Here is a 17,262-nt window from a genome sequence, read left to right as displayed (position 1 = left end):
AAAGCACCCCCCCACCCCCTTCACACCACCCACCGCCCACCACTTGGGCCGTACCTGTTTGAGCCATACGCTGTGTTTGTTGGGCAGTATGTCCAGTCTGTCCTTAGCCTTCAGGTCAGTTTTCTTAACTCTCTGACCGGTGGAGTAAGGGTTGTAGCTGCTTTTACCTCCTCGTTTCAGCATGCTCCTTCAGCTACAGCTCTAAGTCCAATGCATTCACACACATACACACACTACGCTCTCCTTCTGCTTAGTGGTTAAAAAAAAAACAAAAAAAAACAACCATACAGATACTTCCTATGAGCTACCAGTGAGTCAGTGCGCAGCCTGGTTATTATGTGCACACACACTTAAACTGGTTCACACACACTTAAACTGGTTCACACACACTTAAACTGGTTCACACACACTGGTCCATGTTCTCACACTTATCAAGTCAGTCACAGCTCAAACACACTTTAGATAAACACAGATATCCACTCACACACACACACTCACATCCACCCATACTAGTCCTGAGTCCTGTGTGTGTGTGTGTGTCCAGTCCAGACCAGCTGTGGGTGCTATGGGTGCTGTGGGTGCTCTGACCCCCCCACCCCCACCCCACCCCTCCACTGACAAACCAGAAGTGATGTAGTACTCACAGCAGGGGCGCTGCTCTGGGGCCCGGGGCTTCCTGCTCGGCTTTTCTTGGAGATGGAAGGTGTTTTGATCAGTTCCCGTTTCTTCCTCGTGAACATCTTCAGGGTACCTTTTCCGTCCATCCCGACTTCTTTGAGTTTCTCGTACAGCCCCCCCACCCACCCCCCTACTCTCCACTTCGGTGGTACTGCTGCTCTGCCGGTCTCTGTCACCGGGACCCGGGCTTCATCCGGTCCGACCTTCTGCCTCGGTGTCTGTCTGTCTGTCTTCCTCCTGCCCTCGCGCATCGAGCCGCGCAGACTCACTGACGAGAGAGAGAGAGAGAGAGAGCACGAGAGAGAGAGCGCAAGACAGACAGATCACCGCAAACTGTCTGTGCTCTCCCGCATCCGCTCTGCGCATACGTTATAGCAAAGGGAGGAAGAAGAAGAGGTGCATGGGTGAAATACTGGCTTTCACACACTATCCGTTTCTTCTAACTCCCTCCACAGACCACAGTGGACTGGTTTACACACCAGTAATCACCTCACCTGTCACACGTGCGTCTGTACCACGTGTCGGGTGTCTCGTGAAGGTGCAGGTATCCCTCCGCCCCTCCACAGAACACCTGCTCCTCAGCACCATGGATGCACTACAAAAACATAAAGCAGGGGCGTTCAACTCATTTTAATTCAGGGGCCACATTCACCCCAATAAGATCTCCAGTGGGCCGGACCAGTAAAATAATAACAGTGAAATTAACCCTTTCATGCATGAATTATGAGAACCTTAATCAAGATTTTTTTTTTTTTCCTGAGTGTTTTTATTCCTCTTTAGGCATGAAAAAACAATGTGATTTTTTTTTTTTCTTTGTAACCCTTTCATGCATACCCAGATAGCAATTACCTTTGGGCCGGATCCGCATTAAAGCCTTTACATCCATTTATAGCTCACATCCGTTTTCTGACTTTGGACCAAATCTGCATCAGATCCGTCTTCCAGCTCTCTCTAGCAGTTCCGGAGTTGTGCTGGCTTACGGATTCAGCCCAGAACAGTCTCCCATCACACAACCAAGACTGATTTTCAAAGTAGTAATACTGATCTGGACCAGAATCGTAATACGAATCTGGACCAGAGTCGTAATACAAATCCGGGCCAACATGATTCTTGTGTATATTCTAGATGGGATTGAACGGAACTGGGCCATAGCTGGGCCATTTCTGTAGAAGATCCATTTTGCGGAGCAGTACCAGTTTTGGCCCGATGTGCGTTTGGACACCGGGCCAGATCCGCCAAACGGTTTCTGGCCGACTCGGTCAGCGGTTCTGTTCTAGATCCGTCCCAGTGTCTCTTTGCTATCTGGGTAGTGGTCACTACAGTGGACGGCTATTCAAAACTGTTCTCTTGTATATTCATGGAGTTTGTTGTTTTAGTTCCATATCAGCCAACACAGTGGATGTTTGTGCATCATCCCATACACTGACATTCACACAATTACTGTAACTTTGCTGTTCTTGATAAAGCTGATCTGCACTAAAATGTTTGAGTGTAAATCAATTGCTTGTTATTGTTAATAGACTGTAATTAATCATTTTTGTTAAACAGAAAGCTTTTTTTTTTTTTGCAAATTATCTCCATAAAATGAGTAATAACTAATATTAGAGTATGTTAAAATGAGACATACACCAGATTAACAGCGTTTAAAAAAAAAAAATCATAGTTTTCGCTCAGTATATCAGTAAATACATGTTTCTTTGCTTCCAAAATTAAATGCATGGTGTCGAGCTGAGTGGATATTTTTGCAACTCCATGAATAATAGGTTCATAAAAAATTCTTCAATCGCATTGTTTTTTTCATGCCTAAAGAGGAATCAAAACACTCAGGAAAAATAAGTTGATTATGGTCAAAACACGGTATTCAAAATCTCTCTGACGGGACATTTTAGAAACAATTTGACCCACTTTTTTACTTTTAAATTAATTTTTGCTTTAGTTGGATCATAAGGGATTATCCAAAACAAGGAGTTACTTTATATTGAAATAAATATTGGAATAGTGATCAATTAAAATTCGCTCTCTGATGGGACATTACTGTGTTTTGACCCATTAAGGTTCTCATAATTCATGCATGAAAGGGTTAATGAACCTTACAAAAATGTCCACTCACCTGGACACCATGCATTTAATTTTTGAAGCAAAGAAACATGTATTTACTGTCATACTGTGTGAAAACTCTGAAATATTTTTTTTTAAATGTTGCTAATCTGATGTTTTCTCACATTTTAAAATACTATAATAGTAGCTATTACTCAAATAATATGCAAAAACAAAACAAAACAATGAAACACAACAACTTAAAAAAACCCTGTTAATTACAGTCTAATAACAATTAGCAATTGATTTACACTCAAATATGTTGCTCGCATCAGGAAGGCTGTCCCATTGTAGAAAAGCAGACTTGCACAGACGGGTGGGGAGTATTGTCACCAGCTCCAGCTGAACTCACCGGTGTCGCCCGCAGTAGCTCCAACTGCCACTACTCCCCACCCGTCTGTGACAGTCTGCTTTTCTACTATGTGACAGCCTTCCCAATGCGGTCGACTCAAATTATGCGGCCGTGAAAGAGAAGATGGGATCGGCTTTTGGACAGAGACAGTTAATGGACCGTTTTAGAGCTAACATATCGGCTCGTTCACCAGTTCCGGGGCAGAGCCTGGAGGTGTACGGCTGATGTGAGCCGGCTGGAGCTGGTACTGGTGTTTTTACCTCTGAGTTGCGCGCGCATCACTGTTGTTAGTAAACATAGAAACTCATCTATGGTGCCTTTATCACAAGCAGACATACTTGCAAATAACAAAACACGTAAACACGAGTCCAAAGAAAAACATGATATAAAGCAACAGTTCTGACTTTCTGGATCCAGATAGCGTGCCTACCAATATGGCGGTGTAAACAACAATCACATGACAAGTCCTGAATATGATGAACTGAGAGCCTCTTTGTTTGATGACATGTTTATCCAAAATCCTGATATGTTCTGGAGCACTGATGATGACAAGATGAAATGGTTGTTTAGTTCAAATGTATTTAAATTAGCATTATTTGTTTGTAAAGCCTGGAAAAAGCGGCAGATATGTTTGTTTAAATAGGTCAGTATTTTGTTTTGTTTTTATACTGTGCCTATTGTCTAGTTTTTGATCTTTGGTTTGTATTTATGGTATCTTATGAGCCTATGTAAGGGCTGGGCATGTCTGTATGCAAGACAATAATAAAAACATTCATTCATTCATTCATTCTTATAAGAACTTATTTTTAGACAACAGATCTGGAAAATCATATTTCAAGAAATCTTACCTAGATAATTTTCACTTGTTCCATTGGTAGATTTTTTTTAGCTTGAACTGAGCAAAAAAAAAAAAAAAAGTTGAATTCAGCAAAAAAAATCTGCCAATGGAACACATGAAAATGATCTTGGTAAAGTTTCTTGAAATAAGATTTCCAAGATCTATTGTCTAAAACTAAGTTCTTATATCTCACTGAAAAGTTACTGTTGAGGTGATTATGTCTTATTTTAAGTGTGATGAGATATTTTGACTAGAAATGAGAAAAATACACTTGGTAAGATTTAGATTTTTGCAGTGTGAGCAGGAGACTGGAGATCAAACACACACACACACACATACAGGTTTACATGGTTTAGCCAGACAATTTCTCCAAACAGGCCTGGTGGTGGTTTAGGTGGACTACCCTTTCCCAGGGTCCTAGAGCTATAGGAGTTGCATTGAAACACTTTAAAAATTCTGAAAAAAATTTAGGTCACTTTAGCTTTCAGATACACCCTACAGAACTCAATACACACCACCCTAACTTTATTGTGGTTTAGGCAGACATTTCTCTTTTTGACAAATATGTGGTTTACACGGACTAAAAAAAACCCTATCAGGACTTTAAAGGGACAATGATGTCACTTGTCAATCACCCCTCATTAACATAAACACACAATGACCTGACAAACATTATCAGGACTTTAAAGGGACAATGATGTCATTTTTAAATCACCCTTTATTAACATATAAAAACACACTGACCTGACGGCACCATGCATTAAAGGAACAGGACATTTATATTTATGTACTATATAGATCTAAAACATCAGTAAAATGCAGTGGTGACACTGACCAACAGCCTAATACAGCAAAAAAAACACAGGGCCTTTTTAATTCCTTTTAACTCAAACATTTTATTACCTCCAGTATTTAAGGATGACTTTACATTTCTGCTGCTTCACAGCAAAACCGAGCAGCTTTCTGCTATACAAACATAAGACTTCGTAACATGACAAAACAAAATAACTTAAAATGGCTCCATACAGTTGGTTTGGACTAATCTATCTCCAAGTGTTAAGAATAACACAAAAGGCTGACAGCGAATTTAAAGCTTTTTTTTCCTCTGACTGCCTCTTTGCAGCTATTCCTCAGTTTCTAACAAAGTCCCTAATATTTTTGCACTGTTCTTTGTGCTAGCACAGGGCCTTCTACCAGCTTGCATTGACTACATTCATTTTTGGTGGCCAGTTTTCCTTTTTGAATGTGATCTCTGAAATGTCGCAATACTGCGGCAACCTCAGCCTTCAACCACACTTTCTTTGGCACTCTTCTATGCTGGTCTTCACAAGCATCTTGTCCTAGAAGATATGCAAAATAGAAAAATAAATAACACACAAACCAAAAAAAATTGTGTTAGTTAGTTTGAGTCAATAAAGTTAAGTTAAACTATTGCTAAGGCTGACAAGAAATTGTCTCCTTGAGGAAACAATAATTCAGTTAAGGTTTCCAACTGATTGCTCACTTGATGTGATTCCAACAACTAGACAGGTTGTTTGTTTTTTTTTGCATTACATCAAAAATCTCCAATAACACAGTAGTAGTAGTGCTAAATTACTGATATGCATCACATTAATTATCATTGCTTATTCACAGACAAGGAAATTTAAGCTTGAGAGTTTTGTGCATCACTGCTCTTATCTGTCCTGGGTTCACCAACACTGGTCTGAACCTGGGACACTGATAGGTAACTGCAACACCCAGGCTTGAAAGTTACAACACCAGCAAGATAAACAAGATGAACTCAGAATGCCTGATTCGTATAAAAAGAAAAAAAGTTAGTGTATAGTGATGTGTGTCAAACCTGTGGTCGTGATCTATCTGTAGTAGTGAACCAAACTGAAGCAAAATGAAGACAACGCACAAATACCAAAAACTGAAATTCCTTGAATGACACTTCAGCTTGTCTCCAAAAGAGAACAAACCCCCATAATAGCCAATGCTAAAATGCCCCACTTTACAACAGAAATAAAAATGTTCACTGCCTGGAAAAAAATTTTTGTTTTGATCTCTATAGCTAATTTCCCTGCCCATGACAACGATACGGAATTTAATTTTCACAAAAAATTTCACAATTCACTTTTTGCTTTATAGTCAACTTGGCTTACCTTCAGAGGGAGGAGCAGTCTCAGTTACTGTAGATGACACTGACAATACAGACCCTGCTGAACAGATAATTTGACAAGAGTATTTTTTTTGCATGGAAAATAACAAATTTTATTGACAGAAACAAATATAATGTGAGGTAGCTTACCAAAATCTTCCATGTCATGAACTTGCTCTTTGATTGTAGCGTCAGTATCCATAGGCTCCACAGTTCCACATTCTGTTGCTGTGACTGCCGTGCTGCAGTCATCAGATTCGCTTGCACTGGCTTCAGCGTCACTGAACACAATCTCATCTGGCAAGAGGCGTAAGTGAAACTCATATGAATAGATGGACATAAAAACAACTGAAAATGTGCAAAATAAATGAATTAACACAGCCACAGTAAAGTAAAAATTTTAAACTAGCCTGCTCTGAGATGCAGCAGTGATGTTTATATCAGGGGTGTAACCATACACGTATTTGTATTGAACTGTTTGGTTCATAGCTTTCAGTTTGGTACACATTACAAACCAAATGTTACATTAAACAAATCTTATAATGTATGGAAAACAAAATAAATAGCTCAAAGTGTATTTAAAATGAAGTTCTCACTGCACTCAACCTGCCAAACCACAACCAAAACACTATACCATGTTACTCCAGTCAGACACACTGGGATGCAGCTTTGCTAAGCTACTGCCAGCTAGCCGCAAGATAGTTAGTAACACTATTACCAGGCCAGAACAAGATCCTCTGATAACCTACAGATCTGATGTTTGGTGACACATCAGTGTCAGTTTTGTTGTAAATTATGAGGCCGATGGTGAGAGAGTGGTGGATAAAAACATTCCAAACTGAAGAATGAACCACTGCAAGGCTACAGACTTTCCTTAGTGGCTAACCTAGTATGAGCTGCTGCATGGTGAACGACTCATGTCAGGAGTCGGACCTAGAGCACACACGCATCCTGAACCAGGAAATGAAACCCACTTTGGGTGACAGCTTCTCGTTCAGCAGCTGACAGCAGTGAACATTATCCCAAAGCAGCAGTGTGTAGTAAATGCCAGCGCACCAATTTGGCCAGAAGGACAGAGAGGTACGTTAGTGATGGCTGTTCAGCTTGTGTTTATATGATTGTAGCATTAAACACAGATGTTAATTCATGTATTTATCAGACTAAAAGAGCTCAGAGAGCTCAGGGGACATGACAAATTCACTGCTGACACACGGTGGGCAATAGAAACGACAAAAAGAAAAAAGGAGGCCAAATTACATTTTTTACATGTAAATAATAAAGTCAAGGACATTTCTGTTTGGCTGTACCGAAAACATACCAAACGGTGACACCACTGAATCATACTGAACCAGCCTGTGAACTGTGTGTACCGTTATACCCTAGATCAGAGCTCTCAAACTCATTTACTTTCTGGTGCCACGTTCAGCCCAATTTCATCTCAAGTGGGTCAGACCAGTAAAATAACTGCATTATAACTTATAAATAATGACACCTCAAAATTTTTGTCTTTGTTTTCGTGCAAAAAAAACCCAATTCAATTGTGAAAATACTTTTATAAACTATCCAAACAAAAAAGAAGTAAAGAACCTGAAAAAACTGAAATTTCTTGAGAAAAATAAGTGCAATTTTAACAATATTCTGCCTCAACTTATCATTTACACATGTGCATTGTGGATCGGATCTACAAAGACACTGTTGTTCATCCATCAGTCTTAATGATGACCTTGACTTCAGTTTTGTGGGTCCTGGAGTGACTTGTCAGCCCTGTTTTTGCCCTGAAGCATCTGCCACAAAGACCTGTTGACTTTGAGATGAGGGAAACTGAAGTGTAAAAATGCTAACTAATTTCCTGGTTTTGGGATTTATTTCTGTGGCACTATCCTTCACAGACATGTTACACTCTCTGGTTTGACCTTCGTGGAGTAGGACTAATACTGCAGCACGATCACTTTGCCCTAAAAATGAAACAATATCAATTTATAAAACAATATAAAAGCAGTTGCTCTCTCTCTCTCACCAACCGGTGCAAAAATGAATCACCTCAAAATAATACTCATAACAGAGACTTCAAAAGGACAGAAACGTTTAAATTGCCTTAACCACATGTAATAGGCTAAATGCACTAAAGCGCAAAAGCAACAAATTTACCCCTGTAACTTGTTGACAAAACCACTGCGTTACAGTAGACTTGTCCAGTTAATTTGACATGTTTATCATGGAAGTAGTGGCTAAACGTAATTGGGAGGAGTCAAATCACCTGCTCCTTTGAGTTAGCACAAGACTGCCTGGGATTAAGAGCCTCTTTATGGGTGAAAACATAACACCATTGTGTTGAATTTCACGGGTATATAGTCTTTATTGTAGAGCTCAGGCTGTTGATGTGGGAATATGCATAAACAGCTATAGATTAAAGATTTTTTGTCTTACCTCAGTCATGCAGATAATTTGGAGATAAGTGTTTGATTATTAACTGTAATGTGATTATTGAATTTAAGAGCACTTAAGGCATTACACTACAGCATTACAGACAAATGTAATGTGATTACTTTAGTAAGTTTGTTTTTTACCCCAACACTGTTTATCATTAGAGCATAACACATGCTATACATCCACTTGCTGTCCTTTTACACACTGTATGAATTCACTAAATATCTCACCTTTGCATACATAGCCAAGCCACTTGTAGGAAGATATAAGTCCCAGACACTCGACACACTTGTCCACGGAGGATACTGTTGCAGATACCAAGCGATAGTTTTGACACTGCCCAACAAACATTGCAAAACCTTGAATGTAACACTTACATGTACCACAGATTTACAAGTTAATATCTACCAGTGAAGAAAAAAAAATCAAGTTAAATGTGACATTTAATTTACCTTTGTGCTGACAGCTGGATCCATTTGACCTGGACAGGAGAGCTGATTGTAGTGATCAGTGGCCGCCTGAAAAAGAGAAAGAATGAGAGCAAATGAGTGCTCTTTGTGCTTGAGTTGGTATTGTTACAAAATTTTAAACCATGAAAAAAGAACAAAAATTGAGTGGCAAATCAGCAGTCTGAAAAACAAGAATTGACATAAAAAATATTATGCTGTGTTTATGCATGCTTAATGATTACTGTATCGCACTGTACACTTTGAAGAGCATGTTTTGAGAATAGCTTAACTCACCATTGTCAATATAAACCAGGGATTAAAGCAAAAATTTTTCATCTGACTGAAAATTTTCTTCTGGTCAAAATCATTGGCCACTATTAAAAATGATGCAATACAATACTACTATAGTGTACAAGTTTATATAGTCAAATTTGGCAATACTGTAAAACACACTGAATGGGAGAGTGTACAGGTGTAGAAGATTAGTAACATGGATAGAAAAAATGTCATGAGTGGTATTGGTGGGGGGTCTGGGGGTCCTCCCCCAGAACATTTTTAGAGCTTCAGGTCAATTTTGGTGCTCTCTGGTTAATTTTAAAGGGTATGAAAACCGTTGAAGCAAGTGAAAATAATGACTAGAAGAAAACCTTACTGCAAAAAATGAGTGAAAAACTTTTTATTTAACAATTTAGGAACTTCTAAAACGTAACTCCAACTCCAACAGCACATGAATTTTGGGGAAAATGTCTGTGTAAATGTAACCCTAACAAACTAATACAGAATTTTCTTGTGGCAAACTCCGCACATGCACGCACCAGGCTGCTTCATTTTTTTGCACCATGATCCAATTGGAGTTCCATCGTCTCCCTTCTCATCATGCCATGCCCACCTCCATCTATTTTTCATGCATCTCTCAATAGTTACCACCTAAGCACCTTCCTCTACAAACGTGTCCATGATGTCGTATATGCTAGCCAAAATAATCTGTACGTCGTCAAACCTGCGTCCACAACCCCCTCCCACCAATATCATGTTCTCTTCTGATTGGAAGAAATTACGTCAACTGAAACAGAAATTATATTCTGTTACAGATACTCTCTGCGGGTATTCAAAATACAGTGGCTTTGCAAATACCAAGGGTGTTACTCATTCATTCAATTTTATCTTCGTACTGTACCACACAGATAGAAATAAGATGCTAAACGGGTCAAAATAAAGGACTTATGCAGTCGGGCGTAAGGCCGCGGTGCGCACAGCCGCACGCACAGGAAGGGCACATACACACAAACACAAACACTAGTCATATACCGGCAAGAGGAGATAAGCTATTAACCCAAACATGAAGGTCCATGCAGATCAGTTCTGTCTTCTTCCCTTTTCGCTGTGGTTCTTTCATAATGAAAGCTACTTGTTAGCACTAAACTAAAGTTAGCATCTGGAGGCTGAACTTTGGTAAAGCTGAACTTGTCCATGTGTTTCTGAGGCACAGAATGAGCAGCGTTTCCTTCCAAAGAGAAATAGTCATCAATCTCTCCTCCCGACATAAAAATAAAGAAGTCATCTTATTATCATCACTGTTAAACCTATCAGCCCCCTGTGCGTGGCGTGCCTGTGTTGAACACCTGCAGACCCAGGACAGGATTGCGGTGCCAACTGGACTCCGCGAAACACGTGGGGAAGTTACTTCAATATGACTTTTTTCCCCCCTCAATTTTTCCATTTGACGGAAATCCGTCGTGGTGACAGAGAACTTTAATCCCTGTCTTAGACAGAAACCATCGATGGTATTCAACTGAGTATTCACTCATTTTTCTTAGAAGGGAAATTGGAGACAGTGGTCCCCTGAAGGTCAGCCTGAAAAGCTGTTGGTGAAATTGACCCAAGGGTGTGACCACGTGTCAAAGAGGGGATGGTTAAAGCACTAAAACCACACTGGTGCTCTGTAGGGTATGTGCATGTGAACTTGTGACAGACATAACCTCAGCCCCTTTGACATTTGGTTTGCCACATCTCCTCGTTTGAGATTCTGCTCTGAATCTCCAAACCCTTTCCTACTTCTCATTTCAAACATGATATGCTCTCTTGTTGTGCTGCTTTCTCTCCCATCCTCAAACAGATTTGTCAACAGGTAGCTGTGGACCTGTCTATTCCAGCCTCAGGTCCACTTCACAGCCTTCAACCAGGTGACTTCATGCTGGTCACAGACTTCAGAAGGCCCAACAAGCCACCAGGGTTCACGTCAGTCACTGCAAAAAGGTCATCTCTGCATCAGCCGCCTAAAAGGTGCATGACCCAAGTCAACACCCAACGAGGTAGACCAGGACGAGAAGTGGCTGACATCAGTGGTAAAGCCAAAACCACCAACGAACAGATGGTGAATTCAAACGCTCTGTTCCACCTATGAAGCTGATGACATTCCTACGTGGGAGCGACCCCCTGAACGAGATCAAGAACGTAAACTTTTCTCTCACTTTCTGCTTTCACACATACAGCTAAAACAACCCTGAATGCAAGCCTAGCGCTGCTCATGGGTCACATGGTTGACATCACACAACCACTGCACAGTACATGTTTAGGCCTGTGTCTGACTAGGTCAAACAGAGGTGAGAACACAAACCTCTGGTTCATGGAAACCCTCCGATGTCAACTAAAGCCAACCCTAGTAAGACATAGGGGTGGTTCACAAACGGACTGTGTTCATGAACTCTGACGGACAGTTCAGAGACATCACTCCTACGTCCTCACCTGAAGAAAGGGCCTGGACTCAGCTGATGGTCATCACACACCAACCAACCATCTCAAGCAGCGTCCCTGACTGTACTGATCATTTTCTTGTCTCTCCTTGTTGTTGTTGTGAAAGTTATCCTTGTATTCTGTAAGGTTCAACGCAAATATTAAGTGTTAATTATGATATAGACCTAGACCACGGCACCCGTTCAGGGGGCCTGGATTTAGTGACCTCAGAGCATCCTGTGGTGCCTTGTTCTCCTGTCTATTTTCATAGTCGCTCCATCTTTATTGTGCCCTTACTCCTACTTCTGAAAATGCCACTACAGTAGTGAAGACAACACATAGGAAGCCACGGTCAAAGAATTGGGTCAATCTTCCTCAACACAGGTCATCTGTCACTAACGCCTGTTGTAAAAAGGGTTTCCTCTACTAAAGTTCGTCTTCTCAGATTTATTTAACAAAATACAAAAAATAGAGAATAAAATACATATGAACTTAAGCACACAGTCCAAACACAGCCAGAAAAACTGTGAGCTCCTCTGGGCTCTAATGTCACATACCCCGTAGGCTCATAGCACCCCCCAGCTCACCGGAGGATCTTAAAGCTACAAGGTCTTATATTTATCCTTAGCAACTTGTCTATACATTGACATGAAGTAACTAAAATGCCATGAGCATGCAAATTATAAAGCAAATATTATATTACAATCATTTAACATCTTTTTAAATGCAATTAAATGATGAACTTTCTAATCACTAATTAATAACAGAACTGAACTGAAAAATGAAAATCTGTGAAAATCTTTATATTACAGTACTGTAACTCTTAAACCTTTGCTCTGAACACACCATAAGATCTAAGAAGGAAATAAAAAACAAAGATATTACTTTAACATTCTATCCCGTTGAGACTTAAAATATTCCAATAACATTTGATCACGAAGGAATACATTTTACTGTTGAGGCTGAAGTCTGAAAATTAATTAACTTTACTATTCAAATAAAGTTATGAAATGAGCCTTTTTAACCGCTTTTAACAGTGACAATCTCCAGTAGAGTGCCATAATATGAGGCCTACAACATAACTCCCACAAAAATGTGCAAATTGTACATAAACTACAGGTTTGAAAGTTTTAGCTCACATTCAAATTTACTGCAGTTATTGCAAAAGAAATCTTACAGCTTAAACACGAATTTCCTCTATCTTACTTGCACCTCAGTTGGTCTGACAATGTGGCTAACCTACACATACAGGCCTACTCAAGACAAACTCTGCAGACTTCTAAAAGTAAATTCTAATGTGACTCAGTGTTGCACACAAATAACATAAACACTGACAATCCTTGTGCTTTTTCAACTAGGTGCAATGGGTAAAAGCAGAACTGGCTCTGACTTATATTTACTGCAGTGATTAAACACATTTTCTTTCCTTTAATGGGAACACTTATTGCACAACAATTTGAATTCTTACAGTTTGTTGAACAAAGTATTCAATTCATTTTTCAAAATTCAAAACATATTGCAGCAGCAATGACATTTTTTCCCCCTTTCCTCATACAGCCCCAGACAACCAGTGACCAGAACCATCTACTGATCTAACCTGTTTAACACCTGCTGATCCACTAATCCTATCAATAATAAAATACAGTTCTTCATCTTTACATGGTCATCAGATATCAGACCATATTTGGATATTCGGATACTCCGTAGTTACTGTGGAAACATTTTCATCTTCTACACCATTAAGTTACCAGTAAAACCCATTGAGTTGGATCAGTGACAGTAGATGGGAACACTGGGTTTATGTTCAGTTATTTATATCTTTTTCTTCTGTTTTCTGTTTAGATACAATAACCTTTGAATCTACTGTGAATATTCATGAAGATTTATATTAAAAATAGGGAATTAAATATAGGAAAATACATGATTTATGGTGAAACTGCAAAATATAGAGGATAATATGACAGTTAAAGCTGCTACATCACTTGAGGAAGGTTACATGGAGAGAAACATTTATTTGGGAGCTTGGGCAATAATACTACTGGGTCTTTATGGGTTAAACAAAAGTGCATTTTGTGATTAACAATTACAGAGTCTGACAAAGTTTAAATACACAACTAAATACTCAAGAGTTACATAACTGTCCTTGATACAAAAGTGTATAACGTCACTAGAGACCTGTCGACAGACATATTAATTTTGATTATTTATGTTATTTGTCAGTTAGTCCTTTCAGCCCTAATTATTTTTCTTGATATACAGAACTTCAAGCCACTCCTTTGAACTAGATCAGACTACACTTGTCAAGATCTGTTTGTTTTTTATTGGCGGTCACAAAGGTTTAGTTGAAAAACCATCCTGAGTCTGAAATGCCACCTAATGATTTTCTTTTAACTCTTACAGAATGGACTTTGAACAATAATATATTCATTTTTATGGATAAGGTTTTCAGACAGACAAAAGGATGTGCAATGGGTGCTTGCTATTCCACATCTTATGCAGGACTCTACCTAGGTAAATGGGAAGAAGATTTTGTGTTTAATCAGGAAAAGAACAGCTTTTTAAAGCACATTGTCTGGTTGGGACGTTACATTGATGATGTACGCTTGTTTTGGTCAGGGTCAGAGGCAGAACTTAAAGCTTTCCATGGCTTCCTTAATAACATTAACCCAAACATTAAGTTGTCATTGGACTACAGTAAAGATAGCATTCATTTTCTGGACCTCACTATTTATGAAGACAATTTAGTGATGTTACACACATCCATTTTCAGAAAACCCACTGACAGAAACACTTTTCTACATGCCAATAGCTTTCATCCCAAATGGCTAAAAGAAAACATACCTTATGGCCAGTTTCAGAGGGTGCGACCAAGATGCAGATTTTGTGAGTAAATCAGGGGAGATGTTTGCACGGTTTCAGGCAAGGGGCTACAAGAATGCCACATTACAAGAAGCTTACACAAGAGCTAAACATCTGGACAGACACACCTTACTAGAAAGGAATCCCCCTAAACAAACACAAAACAGAACAGTATTTGTCACTACGTATAGTACAGAAGTGGACCAAGTCAAAAGAATAATTAATAAAAAATTGGGACATCATTCAGAGCGACAAACAACTCAGACGAATTTTTCCACAGCCTCCACTCATCACCTTTAGGAGATGTCCTACACTGCAGGACAAACTGGCCCACAGCCATCTCAAACCTAGCACTCCATCATGGCTGGGTCAGAAACCTAAAGGGAGCTACAAATGCGGCCACTGCAATCACTGTACAAATGTCACACAGACCAAAACTTGCAAAATGCAGTAGGGACGAGCTCTCACTGTGGCCTGTGGCACCACTGCCAGAGGTGCCGGTGCCTGTGGTTCACTGTTTCTGGTGCCAGTGGTTTATTTCCAGTGGCTGTGGTACCGCTGCCACTGTTCTATTGGTAAAGAACAGTTTACAATGGCCGGCATCATCATACGACTATACGGACGTTCAAGCCAGGCATGAAGTAAATCTGTTTGTTGGTTATGGAATGGGAGTCAGGCTAATAATGCAGACGTAAGTTTGTTCATGAATATAGACCAGATTTTGTTGAAACGAGTACTTTTGAGATTGAGTGACACAGACATTTTTTCAACTGAAATTTCGTTAAATTAAGATTTTCTTTTTTTTTTTTTTTTTTTTTTTTTTTTAAGATACGACTTTATTCCCTCAAAATTATGACTTTTATTCTCAATATTTCACTTTATTCTCGTAAAATTATGACTTTTTGTACTCGGCTTTATTCTCATGAAAATACAGGTTTCATCTTGATATTTTACGACTTTATTCTCGTAGTGACAAGTGTTTTTATTTTCTTATGCGGCCCTAATATGCCGTTGTGTTTAACAGGTTCTTCCAGTGTGGAATATTTAGCTGATTTCTGGTTTTCCAGCGGAGAACGATTATTTTCTTTGCGACAGTCAGGGCTTTGAATAATCGACCGGCTCTATTTGTAAAGTGTCATGAGATAACTTTTGTTATGATTTGGTGCTATATAAATAAAATTTGATTGGATTTGACCAGTCTCAATTATTTCAAATTTATTGTGTTCCTTCTGTCTTCTTCTTCCTGTCATGCACTCAGCCATTGCTCATACCTTGTTCTTTTCATGACAAACTGCTCCTTTTTCCCCCTCAAACATTTTCCATTGCATATCTATGACACTGGATTGTATTAAAATTATACAGGCCCCAGTTTTCCCAAAAGGTTTTATTATTCATGTTTTCGTTAAAGGGTTGCCAAAAAATAGTGGGAAGAATATGACAATTACCCTGCAAACACAACAACGAAGTCAGTGTTTACAATATGTGAATCTGTTTGCACAAGTACACCTTCTGCTGGTATTGAGTTGGAACTCCTCTATGTAGCACTGACATGGTTCAGAACACCGCTCCGAACAAGGTGCTTCCTTAGCTCACAGTCCAATGCAATTGATAGGAACCCATGGCACCTGGTACCGAGCTGAGCTGTGGTACCGAGCCATGGGTCCCATGGCGCCATGGCACCTGGCACCGAGCCCTGGTATCGCGGTGCCACGGCACCTAGCGTTGGGCCCGAGGAGGTACCGCGGTACCACGGCACCTGGCACCTAGCGGCGGCACCGAGCCGTGGTACCGGAAGTGAGCCACCGGCGGTGTCGGTGCCTCAATATGCACTCGCTGTCTGGCCAAAAATGGCCACTCCTTTGACCCCCTAACGCCATTTGAGCCGTAATGTAAATGAACAGAAGGATGTTTACCCACAACCATCATGTTAGCTCTGCTCTGCCCCACTAAACTAAGCTCAGTTGTCAACAGCCCTCTTGAAAGCACACACTTTAGACTGAAGTCGACACAAATCATATGCTGTGTGTACATTTCAGTAAATATGACCACATATAAAACACGACTCGCCAACAGTCGTGTAGCTAACGTAAGTGGTAGCTTAAGCTAACCTTAGCATTGACACTGACAGATTCATGTAGCTCGGTGCTAATAGCATAGAACAGCTTGGCTCTGTGAAAACAGTGCATAAAGTCATTCTGAATAACGTTGTATAAAATTAAATTCATCCTTACCTTGTACAGAGTGGTCCAAAGCAGCATTATTCTGAGTCCCAGCGAAAAACTATCCGAGTGCAGCTGAGCTTTTCCTCCTAAAGCAGGAGTGTTTCAGAAGTAAACCTGACCCACATATGTTAGGAGGAAGAACACAATTAAACTGTTGTATATGTTATGAATTAAACTGTGCTGTATATGCCAAGTACATATTTGAAAAGTGAAGCACCCTCCCTTTGCCCTTTTTTCAGTGTGTTTCCATTTGTTTGTTTCCTTCCTTCTGGAGGTTCAACTGACGGGAAAACCCGTCCGTTAAAAGAAGACCAAATCACTCTATTCTTAAACTAATTCACTGGAACTGAATACTAAGTCCTGTTCCTAACAGAAGTTCAAAAACTCACAGTTGGAGTGAAAAAAGCAGAGTTGGGTCAGGCCGTCTTCAGCAGCTTTTCCATGGGTACACACAGTAAACACAC

At 39.9% G+C, this 17,262-nt stretch overlaps 2 protein-coding genes across 3 annotated transcripts in view; both read right to left on the bottom strand.

The window, feature by feature from the left end:
• The window catches only part of arhgap45b (Rho GTPase activating protein 45b), a 31,564-nt gene extending 30,604 nt beyond the window's left edge, over nucleotides 1-960 (bottom strand). Inside the window, exon 1 of one of the 2 annotated variants that reach the window (XM_030132285.1) lies at nucleotides 645-960. In XM_030132285.1, coding sequence (XP_029988145.1) covers nucleotides 645-929 — 285 coding nt within the window. In that variant the 5' untranslated portion in view covers nucleotides 930-960. Of the gene's footprint in view, nucleotides 1-54; nucleotides 242-644 lie in introns of those variants that run through there. The other variant, XM_030132286.1, reaches the window with a different exon arrangement.
• A 208-nt stretch (nucleotides 961-1,168) lies between these two features.
• LOC115417580 (uncharacterized) lies at nucleotides 1,169-16,243 on the bottom strand. Its single transcript, XM_030131601.1, has 7 exons — nucleotides 16,202-16,243; nucleotides 8,988-9,053; nucleotides 8,766-8,871; nucleotides 6,259-6,405; nucleotides 6,113-6,169; nucleotides 5,130-5,305; nucleotides 1,169-1,273 (listed from the first exon to the last, which is right to left on the bottom strand). Exons 1-7 carry the CDS (start codon nucleotides 16,241-16,243, stop codon nucleotides 1,169-1,171), a joined length of 699 nt encoding a protein of 232 aa, XP_029987461.1.
• Nucleotides 16,244-17,262: the final 1,019 nt, after the last annotated feature.

Source organism: Sphaeramia orbicularis, chromosome 4 (genome assembly GCF_902148855.1).
Source record: "Sphaeramia orbicularis chromosome 4, fSphaOr1.1, whole genome shotgun sequence".
In the NCBI taxonomy this organism is placed as follows: Eukaryota; Metazoa; Chordata; class Actinopteri; order Kurtiformes; family Apogonidae; genus Sphaeramia; species Sphaeramia orbicularis.
Note: the sequence above shows the minus strand (reverse complement) of the source record. Positions and strands in the feature narration are given on the sequence as shown.